Source organism: Sminthopsis crassicaudata, chromosome 1 (genome assembly GCF_048593235.1).
Source record: "Sminthopsis crassicaudata isolate SCR6 chromosome 1, ASM4859323v1, whole genome shotgun sequence".
Taxonomy (NCBI): Eukaryota; Metazoa; Chordata; class Mammalia; order Dasyuromorphia; family Dasyuridae; genus Sminthopsis; species Sminthopsis crassicaudata.
In genome coordinates, this window is record NC_133617.1 from 516553416 (window position 1) to 516570523 (window position 17108).

Genomic DNA, 17108 nt, shown 5'->3' on the forward strand with positions numbered 1-17108 from the left:
ATTTTGAAGATCATTTGGGATAGCTTTTAAAAATGTTAAATTCTGATCTTAAGCACCAAATAAAGCATGTATTTTTATGTTCAAAGTAGAATAGTAAAAGGATATATATAAAAAACTGAAAATATTGTAACATACAGCTACTTTTTATTTTACATAATAACTTTGACATTTTACTTTTAAAAATTTTTTCAGTTGTCTCCCTTTCTGTTCTTTGTCATATATTGTTGGGGTTTTTTTAAGCTTCAATATCCCTTTTTTCTTTCTTTTTTCTTTTTTCTTTTTTTTTTTTGATAAAGGGGCAAGAAATCTTAATTTTAATTCCATTTTCTCTAAAATAAAAAATAAATAAATAGGAAAAACAGAATTCTTTTAACAAATAGGCAAAGTCAACAAAATATTCTCACATTGGCCATTTCTGAAAATATATGTCTCATTCTGCTTCTTGAATCTATCTTCTCTTCATCAGGAAATGGGTGGCATGGCTCATTATCATTCCTCTGAAGTCATGGTTAATCATTGATTAATTGGAATATCTTAAGTTTTTCAAAATTGTTATTCCTTAAGATGTTATTTAGAAAATCATTCTGCTGGTTTTGCTTACTTTATTCTGCACTTTTTCATACACATCTTCCCAGGTTTCTTTGAAACTATTTGTTATTTCTTATGAACTAATTGTATTCTATTACTGCAGTATGTCATAGTTTGTTCAGTCATTTTCGAATTGATGGGCATCAGCTTAGTTTCTTAATTTCTGTAGCTCTTTGCCAAAACAAAAAGATCTGCTATAAATATTTTTGTACATGTGGGTCCCTTTCCCCTCCTTAATTTTTTGGGGAATAGGCCTAATAGTAGTATTAGATGTACAATTTGGTCATATTTTGCACATAGTTCTAAATTGCTTTCCACCAATGATAGGACCTTTTTCTTTTTTGACTTTGTTGCCAATCTGATAGGTAGTAACTCCCTTAGAGTTATTTAAATTTTCATGTTTCTATTAGTGATTTGAACATTTTAATGTGGTTATCTGTAGTATTCTCTCCAAAATGTAATGTTCTCTTGTTATTTCTGTTGGGTTTTCTTGGGGTCTCTGGGAGCAGCCTTTGTTTCAGTTCAGTAATCACCATGAGTGCAGCCAGGGATTAAAGTCCAAATCCTTTATTATTTCTTTCAGAGTCTTGTCTCCTTTCCTGGGGCCTGGTTAGTTTTCTTAGAAGCCTCTCTCTCTTCTTGGTTCCAAGAGCTTGAGCTCCTGCCTCCAGCCCTTTGTCTTCTCTGCCTTTGCCAGCTTTCTTGAGGTTCTTCTGTCTTGGTTTCTGTGGGGGAGGCAGGAGGATCACCACTATCACAGTCTCTGTCTTCCCTAGTTCTGGTTCTGGCTGAGTTTGTCTGAGCTTATATGCTCTTTTATCATAGGTGTGAATCTTGTAGAACTATAGTAAGTACTAAATACATGTACTGAACTAGAAAACTTTTTTTGTTTTTCCTTTTTTTAAATTAATTTTATAATTATAATTTTTTGACAGTATATATGCATGAGTAATTTTTTAAATAACATTATCCATTATATTCATTTTTCCAAATTTTCCCCTCCCTCCCTCTACTCCCTCCCCTAGATGACAGGCAATCCCATACATTTTACATGTGTTACAATATAACCTAGATACAATAAATGTGTGTAAATCCAATTTTCTTGTTGCACGTTAAGTATTAGATTCCCGAAGGTGTAAGTAACCTGGGTAGATAGACAGTCGTGCTAACAGTTTACATTCAATCCCCAGTGTTCCTTCTCTGGGTGTAGTTGTTTCTGTCCATCATTGATCCACTGGAAGTGAGTTGGTTCTTCTTTATGTTGAAGATATCCACTTCCATCAGAATATAAATTCATACAGCATTGAAGTGTACAGTGATCTTCTGGTTCTGCTCATTTCACTCCGCTTCAGTTCATGTAAGTCTCTCCAAACCTTTCTGAATTCATCCTGCTGGTCATTTCTTACAGAACAATAAACCTTCATATACCATAATTTATCCAGCCATTCTCCAATTAATGGACATCCATTCATCTTCCAGTTTCTAGCCACTATGAAAAGAGCTGCCACAAACATTTTGGCACATACAGGTCCCTTTCCCCCCTTTAGTATTTCTTTGGGATATAAGCCCAATAGTAGTACTGCTGGATCAAAGGGTATGCACAGTTTGATAACTTTTTGGGCATAGTTCCAAATTGCTCTCCAGAATGCCCGGATTCTTTCACAACTCCACCAACAATGTATTAGTGTCCCAGTTTTCCCACATCCCCTCCAACATTCATCATTATTTGTTCCTGTCATCTTAGCCAATCTGACAGGTATGTAGTGGTATCTCAGAGTTGTCTTAATTTGCATTTCTCTGATCAGTAGTGATTTAGAACACTTTTATATGAGTGGATATAGTTTCAATTTCTTCATCTGAGAATTGTCTGTTCATATCCTTTGACCATTTATCAATTGGAGAATGGTTTGATTTCTTATAAATTAGGGTCAGTACTCTATATATTTTGGAAATGAAGCCTTTATCAGAACCTTTAATTGTAAACATGTTTTCCCAATTTGTTACTTCCCTTCTAATCTTGTTTGCAATAGTATTGTTTATACAGAAACTTTTTAGTTTGATGTAAACTAGAGAATTGTTTAGCACTATGCTAAACAACCATTGTCTCTATCAATTCCACTCTCTTAGCAACTGGTAAGAATCCTCTGTTTTAAGTTCAGAGTTCTGGCCCATAACAATTGTCTAACTTGGATTTCTTTTTTCAGGAACTCAGGAACTGTCTATTCTTCTTATTTGACCATTTATTGTGATGTGGCTCTTATTTTTCTTTGTATGAATCGTTTCCTTATAAATCTGGAATATAATTATTCTAGAAACTTGCTACAAATACTTTTTTTCCCCTCCACTTAATTGTTTCTGCTATAATTTTAACCTAAATGATTTTTGTTTGTGCAAAATCTTCCCTCTCTCCCCCCATTTTATTTAATCAGAACTGTCCATTTCATCGGCTGATATCTTTGCCTCTTTTTTGGTCATGAACTTTTCACCTGTCCTTAGTTTTGAAAGCCATTTCTTTTCTTGTACTATTTATATCTTAGGTTAAGTACCTATTTGGATTTCATTTTAGTTTATGGTTTGAGATGTTGATTTAGATAATCAGACCTAATTTCTGCCAGATTATTTTCCATTTGTCCAGTAGTTTTTGTCTAGTAATATTATGCCCTCTTAGTTACTTTTTTATTATATGTCTTAATAAGTCCATATATTTTATTCTTCTATATAAATTTTGTTATTGTTTTGTTTTTAAAAAGTGTTTTGTAGTTGTATTATATGTTTTGTATAGATCTTGACAGATTAATTCTTAGATGTTTTATGTATTTTGTAGTTATTTTGAATGAAATTTATCTTTTTATGTTTTTTTCCTTGTTTTTGTAAGTATTTTGTAGAAATGTTAAATTTTGTGTTTCTGTGCACCTAACTACTTTTTTGAATAAAATCAGTTTTTTCATTGATTCTTTGGGGTTTTTGACATATACCATTATATCATCTGTAGAAAATTTTGTTTCTTTCTTGCAGATCTTTTTATCTTTGTTAATTTTATATCGTATATTATTGCCAAATCTAACATTTCTAAGTCTATACCAAATTATAGAGTGGATGTAGGGACATCATTGTTATTATTGAAAAACATTCTAGAGTTTTTGCATTGTGAACAGTACTTGGTATTAAAAATCTATTTTTAATTATATTAAAGAAGGGCCCTGCCTTGCTTCCTAGAGTTTCTAATAAATAAGTACTGTATTTTTTCAAGTAATTTTCTTTTTTTTGGAAATAATCATATGGCTTTGTTTTCTTTTGCTTATATGCCTAATTTTACCAATTAATTTCTTAATTGAAATTACCCTGGCATCTCTACTATGAATATTTTCTTATAATCTCTAGTGATAAATTCATTTAATATATTTGCATCTGTAGTAAAATTATCCTTTATCTTTCTTTGTTTTGTCTCTTGTTTGGATTTCAATAACATTTTTGCCTCATAAAAGAAGGTTAATAGAATGGCTTTTCTTTGTTATTTTTTTTTTTTTAAATCATAGGTATTAATTGTTCTTTAAACATTTGATAAATGAGGTTTATTTCTTCTGCTTTTGGTAGTTCATTTGGTAGTTCACTACATTTATTTTTTATGAAGTTAGATTATTTTAAGATTTGTTTCATATTTTGTTAGTTTGTTTTTTTCATTTTTTTTTAAAGTTAGATTTTTCACTTCCTTTTTAACATACACTGTTTTACTGGCATGTAATTTTATATGATAATTTCTAATTACTTTCTCTTTTATTATAAAATTTCTATCATTAACTTTTTTATTTTGGTAATTTGTTCATTTTTCTGTTTGTTAGGTATGCTAATAATTTGTTTTGCTTCTTTTTTTAAAAATTGTTTTTCACTTTATTTGTCTATTCTACTTTATTTTTATTATTTTATTTTCAAATTTCTTTATTTCTCCCCTATTTTTCAAGATTTATTTTATGCTTGTTTTAGCATTGCTAATTTATTTCCTAGTCTTTTAAAACTTATGAATTCCTTAATCTTTTTTTCTACTTTCTTAATATGTTTTCAAATATACATTAAGCACTCAATTGCATGAAAGTAAAAAATACAAATATTGATATATTAACTGTAGAGGAAATACAGGAAATACTGTGATCACCAAAAACTGTAATCTTTTGCTAGTGATTGCTAAAAATATATTTTTCAAAATATATTTTTATAATAAAAGGTTAATTCTGATAAATGTACTTTTGCTAATACACTAATCATAAAATAATCCATAAAATGCAGTATTCAAAATAAAATGCAAAACATTTTTTATCTCTAGTAATTCTTTAGAATTTTGTGACCTTTGTGCTGACATCTCAACTTAAAAAAAAAACATTGATTTCAGAAAATATTCACTTTTTATAACACATGAAATCTATCATACAATAAATACTTTAGAGCAAATAAAATAAAATTCACATTTTAGATTCAGAAGGCATTATCTGTGCCTCTATACCTTTGCTGCTTTCTGAAAACCAAGGGGAAGGTTCCTGGGACTTTAGTTATTGCTATCAGAAGATACCTAGATTGGTGAGATCTTGACATCACCTCTGACGTTTAGCCCTTCACAGCTCGTGCATGGCATTGCAGATTGTAAAGGGTGCACCAACTTGAAATTATTTATTAGTGATATCTGCTTCATGAACTTTCTGGGATTGTTAGGAATCTTGGAGTTTGAGATTATAATTAAAACACAAAATTCAAGTTTTCAAGGCAAACAATGAAATATATCATGAATGTATGGGAAGGTCTTTACATTGATAAGTTGAAGAAGACCAATGAAGGATACCAAGTCCACAAACTTGTGCACAATATATCTGTCTTTTCTTTCTCTACTGCACATAGCCTTAAATATATGTGGTTCCCAATGTAAAAGTGGAAGTCACTAATGAAATCATGTAAGTGCTTGACTTTGCAAAAGTTAAATATGTAAATGTTGAAGATTTATTGCATTAATTTAAATTTTTAGCTTTCTCTTGTCCTTATCCAGTTATAAGAGAACAGCATTAAAGTCTCAACTATTATTATCATTTTGCAGTTCATTTAGCTGTTTTTGTAAAATCTTTTTCACTATGCAATTTGGTGCATTTATTATTGATTTTTATTATCTATGATGGCTTTCAGTATAACATAGTTTATGTTTTCTGTTTTAACATTGGTTTTTATTTTTGCAATATCTGAATTTTTGCCTTCTTTAGAGTTGCCTAAAGCATAATAAATTTGTTTTACCACCTCATTTTCATTATGTTTATACTGTGTTTTTAAAAATGTGATTCTTTTATGTAGTAGGTTTTTCAAAAATCCTTTTCTCCTTTTACTTTATTTTGGGGAGGGAAATTTAATCTGTCTACACTTAGAGTTAGGATTGTTAAGTTTATGTTTTCTTCCATTATATAGGCAGAAGTGCACATACATGTTTTCTGCTATGCTTAAGTTAGCCTTTAGTCTCTGTGGTTTATTATTCATATATTAGTTTGACTTGGTCTTCTCTAGCTCACCCCTTTTTCTAGCAGATCTGCCCAATCTCAAATTATTTGAGTTTACTCTTATTATTCTTTCTATTTTTCTTCCTTTTTTAAAAGTCTTCCTTTTTTTAATGTAGATAAACATGCAAGATGCCTAATCTTTGGTATCCCACTCCTTTCCACTTTATTCTTCTAGTCCCATGACATTGATTGCAATGTCTATTACCAAGAAGTATTATTTTTCATTCCTCCTGTTTTCTATCTACTTAACTTCCTGAGAAACTCAAGAATTTATTGCCAGGAATGTTAATTCTCAGCAAGAGTAGTCAGGTACAGAAGGAAGTATTATATAATTGTAGAGATCTTGATCCCTGTTATTTGTTTTTTTCCTTTACTCTTGTAACTTGATACTTTGGGTATCATGCCAAACCCTCTTTGGACTTATGACTTTCTACAACAGCCAGCATGGTAGGTTCTTACTAAGTGCTAATGAGATAATGAGATATTAGTTCTTACTAAGTGCTAAGTCGGTACTTAACAATTCTCTAGTTCCGGCCTCTAAAGGGAGTTTTACCCCTTTGAACTTCTGGGAAGGAGTTTAATGTTTAAAAGGAGCAAGTTCATTGGTAGAAGTAATCTTCCCACAAGCCCTTGTGTTATCCCACGCCCATTCTCTGGGAGGATAAAAGAGGGCGGCACTCTGGAGGAGGAGGAATCTACTCTAGGTCAGAGTTGGCGGCTCTCTACAGGAAAAAGAATCTGGCCAAGAGATTGAGTTGAGACATTAGATCTCCAAATTCTTTCATTTCAAGTCCCATTAGCTTCCAGTTATCTACATTTATTTTTTCTTCCTTTAAGAACCAAGGGGATGTGCGTCTTAATGCAGCCAAGAATTTAGCGATATGTACCCAGGTTACAAGTAAACTCTGCTCCTCAATTATCTTGATTATACTCTCTATAGTACCACTCCTGAATGGGGCTGGAGCTGAGGCTGCAGCTGCCTCTGGGGCTGGGGCTGAGTCAGCAGAGGTCGAGGGAATGTCTTTAGCTAACATCTGCCCCATTTCAGCTATAAGAGATTGCTGGTTTAGCCCTTAACAAGGTAAATTCCTTATTTGTCTATTAGAACACTCACTTAATCTTTAACAAAGTTTCCTTGTTACTCACGGTTATTTCTGAGTCAGAAAGTCTTTTCCACTGGAATCTGAATAGGAGGTTTTTCCACTGGAATCAGGATCGTGTCTGTCTCTGTTCGGGCGCCAAAATGCAAAGGTCTAGTCTAGCTTCTCTGAAGGGCTCAGAATAAGTCCTTGTCAGGATAAGCAAAAGTCCTTGCCCCATGTTGTGGATGCCTATATGTCAACTCTGACCTAGAGTAGACTCCTCCTCCTCTAGAATGCCGCCCTCTTTTATCGTCCCAGAGAATGGGCGTGGGATAACACAAGGGCTTGTGGGAAGATTACTTCTACCATGAACTTGCTCCTTTTAAACATTAAGCTCCTCCCCAGAAGTTCAAAGGGGTAAAACTCCCTTTAAAGGCCAGAACTAGAGAATTGTTAAGTACCAACTTAGCACTTAGTAAGAACTTAATATCTCATTGTCTCATTAGCACTTAGTAAGAACCTAACATCAGCATATTATAGATGCTCAACAAATTTGACCTCTTTCATATGAAGAATAATATGTATTTCTATGAAATTGTATTGAAGTTAGGGGCAATTAATTTGCAGTAGATGGAGCACTGGGCCTGGAATCAGGAAGGTTCATTTTTCTTGAATTCAAATCTGGCCTCAGACACTTGCTTTGTACCTCTGAGGAAGTAATTTAACCCTGTTTGCCTCAATTTCTTCATCTGTGAAATGAGCTGGAGAAGGAACTAGCAAATGACTCCAGTCTCTGTCAAGAAAGCCGTAAAAGGGATTACAAAGAGTCTAAAACAACTAAAAGAAATAACTAAATAATAATATTGATATTAAAAAACTACCCATATTTCAAATATGCTTTGTTTCCAAGAGAGAAATTGGGCATTACTTTTAGTTCCCAGTACTATTGTGATCAATATTATTTCCTACTATAGTCATCATATCATAAATTCAAAATTATAATCTAATGATAAATATACTAATTTTGTCAATTTCTAGTAGTATCTATTGTACTATTTTCTTAGAACTATTTAACAGGATAAAGATTGGTAGAAATTTATTCTTTTCATGTAAAAAATAATGAGAAAAATTTTTGAAATCTTGCAAGTAATGGGTAGAAAGAGATAAAAAGTATAAAGCTATTTTTTTAAATTTGGTCTTCATAAAAACTAATCAGATGTTTATTTCCCCACAATGGTAATGATTATTTCCTCACAATGCTAACATCTTCCAGGGAAATTCAAACACAATTTCCTCCCTAAGGAGTTTCTGTCTACTCCACCTAAAACTGTGTATATACTGATAATGCCAGGAAATTCTGACATGTTGTTGGATCAAACACTTCTGAAATATCATGTATTTTTTCTGTTTTAGCAACTGCACTGTGTGGTGGTTGGGAGTGAAAATGCCAAGCGATATTTTGAAGCAGTTCAAGGATCAAAAGAACATCAAGGAGAACTTTTTGGGATCCACAATCTCTTCAGACTAAGATCTCAAGGGTCCTGTCTTACAAGGGATATCTTGGAGGTGTGAAATATTTTGTTTGTTTGCTTTTGCATTTTCAGTGAGTTTTCAACAATAATTTAATTTCCCTCCTTTTGTGCACTATGAAATAGAAATGAATATGCTTTTCTAGATTTTAAAGTAATTGCAGGGTTTTTTTTTTTTTGCAAAATATATTATAAGATTCTTAGAATTAACATTTTTAGAGGACTGCAATCAGACTTTTGAAAAACTGTGCTTTGTGCCTTTAAATAGCTTTTCTCATACACATTCATAAAATTCCCCTTCCCCCATCCACACACACAGGCCTGAACATGTGACTCTTTTCCCCCCTCAAAGGCATTTATACACTGACAAAGGGAGGTGTATTATTTTGGAAACAGCTGCTGAAATTTCAGGGAAAAAAATGTCCTCCACAAATAAACAAAAATATAAAATGTGTTTTGATTAAAAATTACCAAATACTCCCTGAGATGCTGTCTCATGTGTCATGGAGATTTTTGTTTGCTGTTCCCAATAAAAATTCCACACCAGTTTTCATACTCTTCCAGTTATGTTCATCTTCAGCATACAGATGTTTCTTGTTCTTTAAATGGAACATTTTTGTATCTTTCCAGAAAAGTCTTAAAATTTTTCATTACACAAGAAATTTGAGTTCTTAGACTTAAGTATTCTGTAGTAGATATTGAATGGAAGGGCAAAGTACTTCATGGACTCATAGAATGTTTATAGTTAGTTGGTTACAGTCTTAAATAATATCCAGAAGTAATACTCCTTCTTTACAAAGGAAATAGCTAAGACTAGAAACATAGATTTACCCAAAGTCATACAAATAGAGAGTATCAAATCTTTTATGCAATTTATCATCATCAGTAGTAAAAATATTTCTTTTTGAGCACTGTACTGGGTACTACAAATTTAAAAGTTTTTGGAATCATCAAACATTTAGTCTAATTGGAGAAATGGGATATGCACCTTAAATGATATAGAAAATATGTAGGACCAGAGTGAATGTTGAAAGCTGCCAAAATTTTTAAAATTATTTTGCTTGCTTTAATAATTATTTAATAATTTTAAATTATTTATTAAGCTTCTTTTAATATCTTATACGTTTATTGTTTTTCTGCTTCTCAGCAGCCTTTGCTCCTAGGAGGTCTAATCAACAAAAATTTTATACCCAAATTAAAGTATATATATTATATGGACCCACAAGTCATTCTCTCTTTTTTCACATCACTTGGCTCATCATCTGCCTCTTCTGCTTATATATCAGGGTAATTCATTATTTACTCAGATATTGTCTCAATGTCCCTAATTTCTCAATTCTTCTGCTTCTATAACCTATTCTTTCAGTTTATAAAAAACATACATAGGGATGATTACACATTAGTTCTTTACCATTACTTGCATATTTTCTACTCCCCTTATTAGAAAATCTGACATTCCCCTATTAGACTATAAACTTTTATCATTCTACCCCTGCCTATGCCTCATTCTTCCCAAACTTATTCATCATCCTCTCTGAATCTGCCAATCCCTTCAACTTTCACTAGATTCTTAAAGCCATTACCCCTGCTCTAACTGCTTTCTCTCTAGTCTCAGCTTTCTTGAATCACTTGCCCCTTTGTATGATCACTATTTAACCTCTTCTCAAACTTTAGCCCTAGGTTACTCCCACCATCTACCTTCTCCACTTTTGCTCTCAAATTACTAAATGAAGCTAATAGAAGCCAGAATTTATAATGCATGAATTATAAAGTCATGTTATCCAAGATTCTCTCAAATTGATTTATTGATTCATTCTCTACAGAAGCTATTACAAGCTTTTGTTTGAGATCTCTGACACTTCCCTGTCCCCACTTCTTGCAAATGAAGTCCTTGCTTCATACTTTATTGAAAAATTACAATCATCTTCTTCTTTTCATCTCAAAACTCTTATGACATTATTTCCTATCCTCTCCCCTTCTTTCCCCCTGACATAGTGGTTAGCCCTTCTGTATATATACTTGACCCTGTCCCCCTAACATTGTCTAGCAGATTGTATCGTCAATAATCATCTCCCAAAGTCTCTCAAATCTTCAACTTTTCCTTATTTATTGATTCTTTCCCTATGGCCTTCAAATAATCAAATTTCTCCTATTCTCTAAATTTAAAAAAAAATCAACCCCTCGGAATTATACTACATCACTTTTTGCTTTTCCTTTCAAATTCCTTGAAAAAGCTTTATGCATTTACTGTCTCTACTTCCACTCCTCTAAAAAAGGGAAAGGAGATAGATTTAATATACTAGGTACCTAGATGGCAAATAATTGTTTTTTTCTGAAAAATTGTCTTCATCTAGAGATTCAAAGGTAGCCACTCCTATACTCCTATGCACTTCTCAGTTCTTTGCAGTTTACTTCCCATCCTCATAATTCAACTGGCACCACTCTCCATAATTATCACTGATCTAGTAATTGCTGAATGTGATATTTTTCTCTCAGTCCTCATTCTTCTCTACCCATCTGCTATGTTTGATATTATTGATCACCTTCATATAGAAGATTTTACCTGTAAGTCAGATGGAAAATTCCTATAGTCATGCAGTGACAAAGCAGATGGAAACACTTTTTTTTTGGATGTCATTGCTATTGATAAAAATCATATCAATTGATTTAAAATCATCTGAGAGTGACAGAATCTAGTGATAAGAATTTTCTTTTCTGGGTCTTCAACAGATATGGTTGTAGTACCAGAAAAGTTATTAGATTGAAAGGATAATGGTTGTGGGGCAATGAATTGGAAGCCTTGCTTATTCCCAAGGCTTTTGGGGTCAGGGTCTTAAGCTTTCTCTATTAGAGTCTGAAAGGAGGTAGTGACAGTGGTTCAAATTTCCTGGCACATGCTGCCTCCTGCCTATTCCACAAGGTTCCCAACTGCTTAACTTAATGTGGCCCACTTGCTCTGTGGACCTTTTAGTGATAATTAGAATTGTAGGTTAACTGATCAATTTCCCAAGACTTCTGTTCAAGTGTTGCTTAAAATTATTTAAGATTCTTGTAAGGATAGTAATTGTTTTTATACATAAGGATTACATTATTTTATCTTCTAAATTATGTATAACTGTTCATTGTACATGGTTCTACATTAATATGTTTCCATAACACTGTTAATATTAGATGCATAATATGGCTATTTTACTAAGCCTAAAAAAAATAAAAGTTACACACTAAAATTATCTAAAATTACTATATGTTTGCAATATAATTTGCAAACTGAAGAAGAATCTTAAAAGAAAAGACAGACTTACTGAGTTTCTCTGTGTTAAGTCTGAGAATTAGCAAACCAGTTCTCTTGTTGATCTAGTTGTTTTTATTGCATAGTTTGCATAGCTTTCGCTAAGTGATTTGCATTCTCTTTTGTTGCTGTTGTAGAGGGAAGGCCAAGTGGAAGCAGGGGTCATGACAGCCACTACATGGTTGAAAGAAGGACCTCCAGCACACAAATTAGAAATGGTGAGTATTCTTTGGAATTTTGCCCCAGAATACATAAATGTATATGGCTGGAGATTTTTCTTTTCTCCTTTATGTTTATGCATGCCAAGGAAAATCTTTCATATTGCTGAGAAAATAAAAATACTGTTTGAGATTCATTCCAGAATAAGTCAGAGAATTATTTTCACAAAAATCATAGTAGAACTATGATTTTTAGAAATAAAAATTAGAAAGTTAGAACACTAACTTTCCATTCTTGAATTTTCAGCAAATATTAGAATATCCTTGAGCTAAATCCATTTATAGCAGGATTTTGAATCAAATGATAACTCTCAAATTAAATTGAACTGTGCTTATTTGAATCATTACCAAACCTAGGATCCTTTTATTATTGAAATACAAATTGATACAAAATTAAGCAAACAAAAAAACCCTAGTGAACCAGTTCAAACTGGAAGTTAATAAATCTTTTCTAAAAATAAAATCAAATCAGTACTGTCTCTGAATCAAACCATTTCTTTTGCTTTGTATCTCACATGTAAAAGTAATCCAATGACAGCACTTTGTTAGTAAATTGCCCTATTACCAGGACATTTATGTAACATTGAATTTATCTTTAAAATTTAAATGAATGTAAAAGGCCTAATACTTCCAAGTGCTGTCTAAAAAAAATAAATTCTTGTAAATCACAGCAAATTAATTTTTAATAAATGGATTTGATATGTGCTATGGATACTGTATATTGCCATCATCTTGTGCAACTTAGATGTTTATAGAAGCATAATTAGGTAATAATAGTAACAACATGACATATGAAAAGAGCACTAGAGTAACAGGACCTGAATTTGAATCCTATCTCAGGCATGTAGAAGCTGCATTACTGATAAAAATTTACTTAATCTCCCTTGTCCTCCATTTCCTTAATTCTAAAATGAGGAAATTGGACTAGATGCCCCCGTAGGTCCTTTCTGATTCTTTCTGATTCTCTGGACATGATTCTTTTTATTTTTTAATAATAGCTTTTTTTTTTTTTTTTTTTTCCCCCAAGATATCTGCAAAGGTAGTTTTCAACATTCATTCTTGAAAAACCTTGTGTTCCAAATCTTTCTCTCTCCCTTTGCCCCACTCCCTTCCCTAGAAAACAAATAATCCAAGATATATTAAACATGTGAAATTCTTCTAAACATTTCGGTATTTATCATGCTGCACAAGAAAAATCAGATCAAAAAGGGGAAAAAATGAGAAAGAAAGAAAAAAGCACGCAAACAGCAATAAAAAAAGGTGAAAAATTCTATATTGTGATCTATATTCAGTCCCTATAGCTTGCTTTCTGAATGCACATGGCTCTCTGCACAAGTGTATTGGAATTGGCCTGAGTCACCTTATTATCTAAAAAAGCCATGGCCTTCAGAATTGACCACTGCACAATCTTGTTGTTTCTGTGTAATATGTTCTCTTGATTCTACTCATTTCACTTAGCATCAATTCATGTAAGTCTCTCCAGGCCTTTCTGAAACATTTCTTATAGAATAATAATATTCCATTTACCATAACTTATTCATCCATTTCCCAACTGATGGGCATCCACTCAGTTTTCAGTTTCTTGCCACTACAAAAAGGGCTGCTACAATCATTTTTGCACATGTGAGTCCTTTTCCATTTTTTATGATCTTTTTGGGATACAGACTCAGTAGAAACATTGATACATCAAAGAGTAGGCATAGTTTGATAGCCCTTTGCATAGTTACAAATTACTCTCTTGAATTGTTGGATCAGCTCACAATTCCACCAAAAATGTATTAGTGTCCCAGTTTTCCCACATCCCCTCCAACATTTATCATTATCTTTTCCTGTCATCTTAGCCAATCTGAGAAGTATGTAGTGGTACCTCAGAGTTGTCTTAATTTGCATTTCTCTAATCAATAGTAATTTAAAGAATTTTTTCATATGACTAGAAATGGCTTTAATTTCTTCTTCTGACAATTGTCTGTTCATGTTCTTTGTCCATGATTTACATAAATATTAAACTCCTGAGAGTATTCTGATATAGAAAATATCTTTATTTTTGTTTGATCAATCAGTAAGGAATGCTTTACTGCTGACTGAAAGCTTTACCAATGACATAATACAATTTTGGATTTAAATATGTTGCAGAAATTATTTCTTAATATCTTTTTTTTTCCCCCCTGAGGCTGGGGTTAAGTGACTTGCCCAGGGTCACACAGCTAGGAAGTGTTAAGTGTCTGAGATTAGATTTGAACTCAGGTCCTCCTGACTTCAGGGCTGGTGCTCTATCCACTGTGCCACCTAGCTGCCCCCTCTTAATATCTTTATGTTGCATTTATTAATGATGGCTAAGAGGAGCCTCTGGATCTTATTATTATTATTATTATTATTATTATTTTTATTTAATAGTTTTTATTTACCAGATATTTGCATGGGTAACTTTACAACATTGACAAATGCTAAACCATTTGTTCCAGTTTTTCCCCTCCTTCTCCCTCCTCCCCCCAGATAGCAGGTTGACCAATACATGTTAAATATGTTAGAGTATAAATTAAATACAATATATGTATACATAACCAAACAGTTGTTTTGCTAAACAAAAAGAATCGGACTTTGAAATAGTGTACATTTAGCCTGTGAAGGAAATCCAAAATGCAGGTGGACAAAATTAGAGGGATTGGAAATTCTATGCAGTGGTTTAGTCATCTCCCAAAGTTCTTCTCTGAGTGTAGCTGGTTCAGCTCATTACTGCTCTGTTGGAACTGATTTGGTTCATCTCATTGTTGGAGAGGGCCACGTCCATCAGAATTGATCATCATAAAGTATTGTTGTTGAAGTATATAATGATCTGCTGGTTTCACTCAGCATCAGTTCATGTAAGTCTCTCCAGGCCTTTCTGAAATCATCCTGCTGGTCATTTCTTACAGAATAATAATATTCCATTACCTTCATATACCACAATTTATTCAGCCAATCTCCATTTGATGGGCATCCATGTAGTTTCCAGTTTCTGGCCACCACAAAAAGGGCTGCCACAAACATTCTTGCACATACAGGTCCCTTTTCCTTCTTTAAGATCTCTTTGGGATACAAACCCAGTAGCAACGCTGCTGGATCAAAGGGTATGCACAGTTTGATAACTTATTGAGCATAGTTCCAAATTGCTCTCCAGAATGGCTGGATGTATTCACAGTTCCACCAACAATGTATCAGTGTCCCTGTTTTCCCAGATCCCCTCCAACATTCTGCCTTACTTTTCCCTCTCATTCTAGCCAATCTGACAGGTGTGTAGTAGTATCTCAGAGTTATCTTAATTTCCATTTCTCTGATTATTAATGATTTGGATCATCTTTTCAGATGACTAGAAATAGTTTCAATTTCTTTATCCGAGAATTGTCTGTTCATATCCTTTGACCATTTATTTATCAATTGGAGATTGGCTTGATTTCTTATACATTAGAGTCAATTCTCTATATATTTTGGAAATGAGGCCTTTTACTGAACCTTTTACTGTAAAAATGTTTTCCCAGTTTATTGTTTCCCTTCTAATCTTATCTGCATTGATTTTGTTTGTTCAAAAACTTTTCAATTTGATATAATCAAAGCTTTCTATTTTGTGAGCAATAATGATCTCTAGTTCTTCTTTGGTCATGAATTCATTCCTCTTCCGCAGGTCTGAGAGGTAAACTATCCTATGTTCCTCTAATTTATTTATAATCTCATTCTTTATTCCTAGGTTATGAACCCATTTTGACCTGATCTTGGTGTACAGTGTTAAGTGTGGATCAATGCCTAGTTTCTGCCATATTAATTTTCAATTTTCCCAGCAATTTTTGTCAAACACTGAGTTCTTATCCCAAAGGCGGGGGGTCCTTGGATTTGTCAAACACTAGGTTGTTAGAGTTATTAATTATTTTGTCCTTTGGACCTAACCTATTCCACTGATCAACTAGTGTATTTCTTAGCCAATACCAAATGGTTTTGGTAACCACTACTTTATAACATAATTTTAGATTTGGTACAGCTAGGCCACCTTCATTTGATTTTTTTTTTTTCATTAATTCCCTTGAAATTCTTGACCTTTTGTTTTTCCATATGAACTTTGTTGTTATTTTTTCTGGGTCATTAAAATAGTTTTTTGGGAGTCTGATTGGTATAGCGCTAAATAAATAGATTAGTTTAGGTAGTACTGTCATCTTTATTATATTTGCTCGCCCTATCCAAGAGCATTTAATATTTTTCCAGTTGGTTAGATAGGACTTAATTTGTGTGGAAAGTGTTTTGTAGTTTTGCTCATATAGTTTCTGATTTTCCTTGGCAGATAGATTCCTAAATATTTTATACTATCAGTATTTCTCTCTGTAACTCTAACTGTTGGACTTTGTTAGTGACATATAAGAATGCTGATGATTTATGTGGATTTATTTTGTATCCTGCAACTTTGCTAAAGGTGTGGATTATTTCTAATAGCTTTTTTGTTGAATCTTTGGAGTTCTCTATGTATGCCATTACTGGTGTCATAACACTGGATCTTATTTTTAACCAATTTTCCTCATTATTTGTTTTTTGATTGTTTTGACTGGCGAACTATTGCAGTTTGTGAATCTTTAAAACATAAGTGGAAAATTTTTTCCTATATAAGAATAGGTTATGAATAGTCAAAGGATATTAATAGACAATTTTCAGATGCAGAAATTAAAACCATTTCTAGTCATGTGAAAAAATGTTCTAAATCATTATTGATCAGTGGAATGCAAATTAAGATAACTCTTAGGTACCACTACACACCTTTCAGATTGACTAAGATGACAGGAAAAGAAAATGATGAATGTTGAAGATGTAGGAAAACTGGGACACTGATACATTGTTGGTGGAATTGTGAACTGAATTGT

At 32.7% G+C, this 17108-nt stretch overlaps 1 protein-coding gene across 2 annotated transcripts in view; it reads left to right on the forward strand.

Moving 5' to 3' along the window:
* Positions 1 to 17108, forward strand: part of ERCC6L2 (ERCC excision repair 6 like 2) — a 135630-nt gene that overhangs the window by 63463 nt on the left and 55059 nt on the right. For both annotated transcript variants that reach the window (XM_074281686.1, XM_074281687.1), the window contains exons 14-15: positions 8609 to 8761; positions 12151 to 12231. In XM_074281686.1, the coding sequence (XP_074137787.1) occupies positions 8609 to 8761; positions 12151 to 12231 (234 nt within the window). The remainder of the gene's footprint in view (positions 1 to 8608; positions 8762 to 12150; positions 12232 to 17108) is intronic.